Here is a 9,399-nt window from a genome sequence, read left to right on the forward strand (position 1 = left end):
CCAAAAAGGATGTGAACCCCGCGGAGACCCACAGCTGGAGTCGTGTGTCCTAAAAATAACAAGAGGCTGCACACAGCTTCCTAGAACTGTTGGCGAGTGGATAAGGATTTGGTTTGAGGCGTGAGGAACGCCGTTAGTGCGGCAGGTGTCTCCCACCCTACCCTGCCGTGTCCCAGCATTGCAGGGTCAGTAGCCCCCCTGCGTCAATGGTGCTGCTCCTCGTGTCCTCAAATCATCAGTCGCCGAGATTTAACGCATAAATAGATGTTTTATTTGGCAAAGCAAGTATTACCTATACAAAAGAGGCCTCAAAGTGCTTACAGTGCTATGCAGTTGGTTTTAAAAATTTGTACGCATTTATAGCATGGGTTCTTCTGTGCTCTAGGTGACCCTGCTCTGGCAGGGGGGTTGGACTAGACGATCTCCAAAGGTCCCTTCCAACCCCTACAATTCTGTTATTCTGTGAAATCCTTCTCTCCCTTTTGGCTCTTTGTTCTTCCCCATGGAAAAGTGTTGCGGTCCCAGTGATACCGGCAGCAGCATCCCTCACCACAGCTGGCTGTCTCTGGCACCCATCCTCTTTTACGCAAAAGCTATGTTCCCCAGACATAGTGAAGTATTTCTCATTTCTACCCCTTTTATTTTGTTATCACCTTCATTGTGTTGACATTGCACCCTCAGCAAGGTTGCCGATGACACCAAGCTATGTGTCCCAGTCAACACGCTGGAAGGAACGGATGCCATTCAGAGGGACCTGGACAGGCTTGAGAGGTGGGCTCGTGCAAAACTCATGAAGTTCAATGAGGCCAAGTGCAAGGTCCTGCACCTGTGTCAGGGCAATTCCAAGCACAAATACAGGCTGGGTGGAGAATGGATTGAGAGCAGCCCTGAGGAGAAGGACTTGGGGGTGTTGGTGGATGAGAAGCTCAACATGAGCCACCAATGTGCTCCTGCAGCCCAGAAAGCCAACCGCATCCTGGGCTGCACCAATAGAAGTGTGGGCAGCAGGTCAAGGGAGGTGATTCTGCCCCTCTGCTCCACTCTGGTGAGACACCCCCCTGACCAGCTCTGGGGGCTCCAACGTAAGAAGGAATTGGACCAGTTGGAGCAGGTCCAGAGGAGGGCCACAAAGATGACCAGGGGGCTGGAGCACCTCTCCTGTGAAGGCAGGCTGAGAGAGTTGGGGTTGTTCAGCCTGGAGAAGAGCGGCCTTCCAGTACTTAAATGGAGTCTACAGGGAAGATGGGGAGGGACTCTTTGTCAGGGAGTGCAGCAATAGGACAGTGATAATGGTTTTAAACTGAAAAAGGGGAAATTTACATATTAGGAGAAATTCTTTACTGTGAGGGTGGTGAGACACTGGCACAGGCTGCTCAGAAAGGCTGTGGATGCCCCATCCCTGAAGTGTTCAAGGCCAGGCTGGATGGGGCTTTGAGCAGCCTGGTCCAGTGGGAGGTGTCCCCGCCCATGGCAGGGGGGTTGGAACTAGATGATCTTTAAGGTCCCCTCCAACCCAAACCATTCTATGATTCTGTGCTTGTAAAAAGAAAAAAAAAAGCCTGTACTGAACGTTCCTACTCTGTACAGACTTTGCAGTGAGCAGCTGCACAACAGATGTGTGAAGCATGCGCACAGTTCCTCTCTCACACATAAGTGTGGCCTTTTGCAGGCAAAAGCAAGGCAGCGTGGACAAGGTTCATTCCAAAGGCTCACCCACACACGCGGGCTGCTCTTCCAAAGGCGCGAGCATGTCACTCTAAACGCAAAGGGGTGTCACTATCGGTGCGGACCACGCTGAGAATCTGGGGTAGCGACTGGGGTCACAGTCTAATTACAGAGGGACAGGGGCGGGGAGCTTGCAAAGTCTACAGCGTGCAACTTGAACAGCAGATTTCCATAGCATTAGGGATCCTCCAGCCTCAGCTTTTCCAGACAATTCTCCAGCACTGTTAAGAAACAGAAAATTGCTTTTAAGGTATTCAAACAATGCAGTTGATATCAAAATAAATTACGGAGTCTGTTATTCCCTTGCAAATACTGCTAGAGAGCGCCCTGCATGACAGGCAACAAAGCTGTTTCCAGAAAAGACACAGATACAAAATTAAAAGTTTATTAAATCTTTCTACTGCAATAACCTCTCATGTAACACATTATGAGCTATTGCGGGTGTGCATCCCCTGCTTCCTTCCCAGAGCGGAACAAGCAGCGCTGCTCCCTCAGGTCACAGACAGGCTGGCTCAAGGCTTCTCAAGAGCTTAAAAAAAAATGAGTCCTGTCGTGGCGCAGAACAGGTTGAAAGGCAGTCCCCATCCCACAGCTCTTTCATTTGTCATTGCAGTTCTAAATAAATCTTTTCAATAAATAATAGTATTTAAATAATTTCCTTTTAATTTGATTAAAATTCAAATTGATTACAGAATACTTGTATTCTCTTTAATAATACAATCTTTGTTATGAAACAATATCAAAATATCTTGGCAAAGCCAGGTCCTTTCTTTAGGAATACAACAGCACTGACAATCTCAAGAAACAAAACCCCAAAACTTAGATTAATTTTTCCTATCTCCTTCCCTACTGCTGCTCTGTGCCTGGTTTCTGTTTTGATGTCATCTGAAATAGAAATTTTAGAGAAGGGCTGCTGTCAGGTGAAAGCACGGAAGGAGTTCAGGGTGCAATGGGAGGAATTATTCCTGCAGGACAGAGGCCAGGCTGCTTTCTCACAGCCGGATACAGGCACTCAGCTCAAAGTTGTGCAGCTGGAGACACTTTTTGTACTTCAGCACAGCTCTGTTCCTCATCCCCACAACTGTCTTTAGCAGCACTGCACACTGGCTCTTTGTGCCTCTCTACTGGGACTGTCCCCTCACCCATGGTCTGGGGTGGGGAGCTCATGCTCCAGGCCCCTAGGCTTCATAAGTTCATCCGCTGCTCCTCCAGAGCCTCCTTTTTAGTTTTCTACTCTCTGTCATTTCAAAGAGCTAATGAGGATACTGGCAGTCCATGGGCTGAGTTTCACTTCCAGCACCACGTGGCAGCCATTTTGGTTAAAGGGCCAGCTTCGAAATTCTTAAGTGCAGTGGGAAGTGGCACACGGCTTTAGTAATGCTTTTCCTCTCACCTCCTATGCTGACACAGTTAAGAAAACGAATAGCATTGCAAGGGTTTCATTTCTGTCATCAGCACTGGGAAAGGCAGCCATTTGGAAGAAAAAATGTTTACAGACTTGTAACCCTTGGTCATACTTTTACAATAATGTCCTTTGAAAAAGTAAGGTAGAACAGCTCCGAAAACCAACATGCAAACAGAATTAAAAAAACAAACCAACCAAAAAGTGTTCTGCTTAACTTTTGGCAGACTAATTTTACAAAGGTAACTGTGAAATGAAAAGCGGGAAATGGTCACCAGCCTGACCATGATGACCATGGCAGTACAGGATTCCCCTGCACCAGGTAGTCAGTAACCCAACTGATCTTACTTGCAGACATCCCTGGCTGGGGCTGTCCCATGTTGGGCCCTTGATGCATGGGAGCCTGTGGCATGCCTGGAGCACTTGGGATCATGTTTTGCTTCTGCAGCCTAGTTCTTCGTTTCTCCTCCAACTCCTTCTGAATCTTATAGATCTTCTCCGCTAGCAAGTGATAGTACTCTGCCTGTTGGCGAGGAATACAAGTCGGGAAAGGAGACGACACACACTTTAAGTAAAGGCAACTGGTCACAGTGATCCAAGCTTGGAAAACAGCCTTACACACACACACATTTCCGCTTGGGTGGGGGTGGCTCTCCCTTTGCAGGAGCTGCTGGGCAGATAGGAGGGCAAAAAGGGGCACTGCTGGCAACCATTAGGCCAACACTGGACGTATCCCTTCTTGCGTTCAACACTTCTTTGGGAGAATCACAGTGAAGAGCTTCATGCTGCTTTCAGGGGACCCCGAGAAGTCTCAGGGAGAGCACGACCTGACGGGCACCACCCCAACTCTGGCACACCCAGGCAGAAGCCTGCAGCTGGCTGGTCCCTACACCCCATCCAGCAGCCCTCAAACACATGTTTCCTCAGCCTGGGAGTCTCATCTGTGCTTTCACTCCTCTTCCTCCCCACTCACTATGGGATCAAGGCAGAGACACATGACTGGACAACAGAGGATGGCATCTCACCCTGCTGTTTGCCGACTCATACATATCCCCTTCCACCTTGCGAGCATATGCCACCAGATTCCTGAAATGTTGATCCCTCAGTGCTCTAGGGTCAGGAGTAGGAAATATGGCTTGGACTCTGAGGAGGGGGGGAGAAGCACACAAGTGATTAGAATATCCCCGTACAGGGACATCAGCACTAACCCCAGTGATCTGAACACAAAGCAGCAGGAAAATCTTCTGCCAGACTGAGGCACTGCTACTGCTATCAGGCGACATTGCCCCCACATATATGGCTTGAGAACAGAGTGGGACACTTAAAATCACAGAGTCATAGAACTGTTATGGTTGGAAGAGACCTTTAAGACCACAAAGTCCAACTGTTAACCTAGGACTGCCAAGTTACCACTAAACCCTGTCCCTCAGCACTACATCTACACGTCTTTTAAGTACCTCCAGGAATGGCAACTCAGCCACTTCCCTGGGCAGCATATTCCAATGCTTGACAACCCTTTCAGTGAAGAAAATTTTTCTAATATCCAATCTAAACCTCCTCTGGCACAACTTGAGGCCATTTCCTCTTGTCCTATTGCCTATTACTTGGGAAGAGAGACCAACTCCCACCTCGCCACCATCTCCTTTCAGGTAGATGCAGAGAGCAATTGGAAGGACAGAGGAGAATACTACTTGTGCTCCTGATCCCTTAGGCAGTTGTCCCAAGGCCCTAAATTCTCACTTGATTGCCTTGGGCTTCCAATCCACCAGCCCCACACCAGCAGAGGCGGCTCCATGTTTTGGGCTTCTGCTTTCCCTTCTAACAGACCCTGACAAAACTCGCTCCCTGGCCCCCTGGTTTTGGAAGCTGGGCTTCCTCCCACCCCACACATACACCTCAGAGATTGTTTTGGTATTAGCTACTCACAATTTATAAACTAATCGGTCTCGGAGATCCTGAGTGACTTCTCCATGCCACTGCTTCTGGCTGCCTCCTGACAGAACAGAGCCTCCCAACCCTAGGCCGAGCATCTCGGGGTTCATGGCTACCGACGCTGCCGCAGTTTACCGAGGGAAGTACAGCCTCCACACCCCCCACCAGAAAAAAAAACGTCGAAAGAGATTCCCCGGGCGGGTTTTTCCGGGGCCGGCGAGGGGGAGGGCGTCGGCCGGCGGGGCCGGCCCTGCCCGGGGCGGGTGGAAGGGGGCGCCGCTCTCTCAGGCTCCAACGGCCGAGGCGCGCGCGCGCGGCGTCGCCCAACGGTCAGCGCCGCCGCTGAGGGGAGGGCTGGGGGGTGGGCACCTCCGTCTACGCTGTTTTATTTTATTTTTTTAATTTATTTTTTTTTTAATTCGGGATTCTCAGGCAGAATCTGAGACAGAATGTGAGACCCCATCTGGAGTACTGTGTCCAGCTCTGGAGCCGTCAGCACAAGAGGGACGTGGACCTGTTGGAGCAGGTCCAGAGGAGGGCCACAAAGACGATCAGAGGGCTGGAGCACCTCTCCTGCGAAGACAGGCTGAGAGAGTTGGGGTTGTTCAGCCTGGAGAAGAGAAGGCTCCGGGGAGACCTTATAGCAGCCTTCCAGTGCCTGAAGGGGGCCTACAGGAAAGCTGGAGAGGGACTATTTGCAGGGGCATGTAGCGATAGGACGAGGGGCAATGGTTTTAAACTAGAGCAGGGTAGGTTTAGATTAGACATTAGGAAGAAGTTCTTTACAACGAGGGTGGTGAGACACTGGCACAGGTTGCCCAGAGAGGTGGTGGAGGCCCCATCCCTGGAGACATTCAAGGCCAGGCTTGATGAGGCTCTGAACAACCTGATCTAGTTAAAGATGTCCCTGCTGACTGCAGGGGGGTTGGACTAGATGACCTTTAAAGGTCCCTTCCAATCTGACACATTCTATGATTCTATGATCTTATGTCGCAAGTGTAATGTAGCCAGCGCGCTGGTTGTGTTTCCTCAGGCGAAGGCATGTCCTGCACTCTAAGAAAGGGTAACAGCCTGCTCAGAGGTATGAGTTTTAGTCCGTCGCTGTTCTCTAATTCTCTCTCATGGGCTGCGGAACTTACCGAAAACCCTTGTCAGATCATCCTTGATCTGACATTGATGTTTTCCTGTATTTACAGCAACTTGTCATTAAATCACACTGGGCGATAGACATAGCGGTTGAACAGTTCGTGTGGTGAGCAAATAATCCAACCCCAGACCCAACAACCATCCCAGTTAAGGGCACAGATACTAAGTTAGGGTTTTAACTTGTGGTGGCTCTAACCCAGACAGTGAATGGGTTACACGCCCTGGCAGTACAGGTGCCATTAGACCCAGGTCACACCTCGGGCCTTAGGCTGCCTTGCCTTTCAATTGACAGGCCTGGTTGAGATATCCGTTTTATGGCTCCCAAACCTCTGCTCACCAGGAAGGCGTTATACTGTGAGCTCATTTCAGTGCCACACTCCAATCTTCACACCTTATTGATGGAAAATGAAGGACTGAAAACCCCACAATATCATCCTGGAAATAAGTTGCCTGATTTTAACTCCCCATCCTATCCCAGTGCTGGACAACGATTTGCTTTGGAATAATAAATCTTGTTCTCCCCTTGATTCCTTGGAGCCAACTGAATTGCGGGAGAAAGAGCTATGAGCTTCTATAATCAGAAACTGGCCGAATCTAACAAGGAAGGGAAATGTATTAGACTCACTGTCCTGCCACTCCCACCCCCCCCAACCCCAGCAGTACAAACACATTAAAAGCCTCTGTGAGGCTATATAGGTGCCTGGCAGGAAGCATCGCAAGTACAGGAGAGTGGCCTAGAAGCCTCCATCATGGCAGAGCAATGCATGACCCAGTGAAGAGTCCAGCTTTAAAACAAGGCACTTGTTTTATTGCACAGCTTATCATCACAGATAAGATAAAGAGACCGGATCCCTGAATTCCCCTTCAAAACAGACACAAGAGAACACGAGTGCCATAGTTACCTGCTTTGAGTCACTGGGGGGACATTTATATTCAGCTTCACTTCCCTTCCCCACCCCACCCCACCGCAGCATTCATTCCACCCACCCCACTCATTTTGAGAAGTGGCATCTCCCGGCTGGCTGCGCTGGGGCCCCTGTCTCCTGCACCAACATCACCATCTGCAGACCACTGCCAGAAAGGCAGTGATGAAGTCCTGCTGCCTGAGCACAATCCCGCAGGACTTCCATACCAGTCTCATCTGCTGCTTTAATCGCTGTCTTCCACCTTGTACCGGGCAGTTAAAGCTGCAGGGTGGCTCCTAGTGTCTCCAGGCGAGCACAAGTGAGTTAACTCATCTCGTCTCGCAGGTTGCAGAACGCCAGCTGGGCTGGGCAGTGTGTGCTGTGCGTTTCAGTGGCAAGGACACAGACTTGCCTCGCCTGCGGGTTTGCATGACTCAGTGTAGACCACAGACTGGAAGCTGTTTGGGATAACAACTTAAAAAAGCAAGTCCCGATCTTTGGCTGAATGGCGATGTAATCTCCACTGCAGCTGTGATCAAAGCGAATGAAATCGTCACTTCAGCACAGTACTGATCTAGCGCCACAGTGGGTAGCTAGTGCCTCTCCTACAACCTGTTGTCAGCTCTCCTTCCCCCGGAGGAACCTTTCAGATCTTCTTCTTACAACAGAAAAGAAGATGTGCTGCTCCATGAACCAAGCAGGCTGCATGAGCTGTGTAGGGACGGGCACCCTTTTCCTTCCCCACATCCCCCGTAATACTTTTTCAGGCAAGACATAGTGCATGGTCCACAGTCCAGGAGAGGAAGAGCATGGGTTACAGTAGGTGGACTGAAAAAAGATACATCCAAAATACCTGCCCCAAGGATTTTCTTTAGAGAAACTTGAAGTTACCGACCTGCTGCCAGAACAGCCGAACACATTTGCACAGGAAGAACACGGCATTCCCTGGCTGCTACTGCTGCTCTCACTGCGATCTCAAGAAAGCACATGAAAAGCAAACGCCTGAAGGACGTTCAGCTTAGGGAGCCGGGGTTGCTACGAGCAGAAAATGGGGCCCTGGCTTCCAGTGCTGTGTTTGCAGCCCCTGCTCCTGCCCCACAACCCCTTCCCCTGCAGCCACTATCCCTGGCAGCAGTGCAGAGGGCTGGGCCCTGGCTTACCAGGCCTCATTTCCCAGACAAAATTTAACACCCAAGTCCTGCCTTCCAGCCCTTGGAGATCCCTTCTATACCAGCCCAGGGATGCCCCTACATCTGAGCCCCTGCTTCACCAGCCCCAGTGTCCCATGCTGCTGCCATTCTTCCTCCACAGGGTAGGCAGCCATACCTGCATTCTTTCCCCATTTTAGAAAGGCTACAGCAATGCTGTGGGGCAACAAAGACAACAAAAAGCAAAAGTGAAGAAGGAAACAAACCTAAGTGAAGGACTCCTCGCTCTTCTGGGCAGCAGAAGCTATGCCTTTTCAGCCAGAGGAGCAGGGTTGGCAAAGAGCTTTCTTCTTGTAATGTCACTGTCGCTGCTTTCCAATTCCTGCTATTGCCCTGGGGACTGCGGGGGCATGGGGAGAAGCAAAACACCCACTGACAGAGCTCGTGGTTGCTCCCAAGATACACCAGAGCCTGCCACCACCCAGCACACCTGGGGAAACAACAATCTCAGCCGTGCCAACTTCACCAGGAGCTATGAAGGGCTTCAAAGATGGCTATGGGAGGTGGTGCCAATAGTAATTCCTCCACCCTCTCCCTACAATGGGGAGAATAGACTGGAGCCATGGCTGATTGCCCATCGGCTACCCACAGCACTGGTTACAGAACAGGTTTCCCTTTCAAACATCCACCGTGCGCAGGATCCCTGCTGCGGAGTTACAACCAAGACCCCGTTCTAAGGGAGTGCAACTAAGGCAACTCAAGCAAATCATCAAACCCCCATTTTTCTAAACAAAGGGCCAGATCAAAGTTGGGCAGGCAAGTGCCAATGCACACAACACGCCTGCGAGGCTGACGGAGCAGCTCAGTGGCTTTTCAACCGTGATGCAGGCATAAATGCTGCTGAAACTGCTGCAGAGGGAACCTGTTGCGCTCTCACACTTTCAGGGGCTGGGCTAGGCTCTGTCTCAGGCCAGGATCTACAGCATGTGATCTATTTTGACAAGCCGAGGGAGGCAATAGCTCCTTGTGCAAACTGACAGTTATCCAAGGGTTGTGTTGTATGAAGGCAGCTGCTAAGAGGGTTTGTGAAAACAAACATTCCCCAGCCAAGGCAACCTATGGCTGTTCTTCAAAGAAAAGC

At 50.4% G+C, this 9,399-nt stretch overlaps 1 protein-coding gene across 1 annotated transcript; it reads right to left on the reverse strand.

The window, feature by feature from the left end:
- Nucleotides 1-248: 248 nt before the first annotated feature.
- Nucleotides 249-5,352, reverse strand: LOC141737748 (histone acetyltransferase p300-like). The gene is made up of 4 exons (XM_074572704.1): nucleotides 5,054-5,352; nucleotides 4,153-4,270; nucleotides 3,476-3,650; nucleotides 249-1,946 (listed from the first exon to the last, which is right to left on the reverse strand). The coding sequence occupies exons 1-4, from the start codon at nucleotides 5,167-5,169 to the stop codon at nucleotides 1,903-1,905; spliced, it is 453 nt and encodes a 150-aa protein (XP_074428805.1). The 5' UTR covers nucleotides 5,170-5,352; the 3' UTR covers nucleotides 249-1,902.
- Between the last annotated feature and the right edge of the window lie 4,047 nt (nucleotides 5,353-9,399).

This window comes from Larus michahellis, chromosome 1 (assembly GCF_964199755.1).
Source record: "Larus michahellis chromosome 1, bLarMic1.1, whole genome shotgun sequence".
Taxonomy (NCBI): Eukaryota; Metazoa; Chordata; class Aves; order Charadriiformes; family Laridae; genus Larus; species Larus michahellis.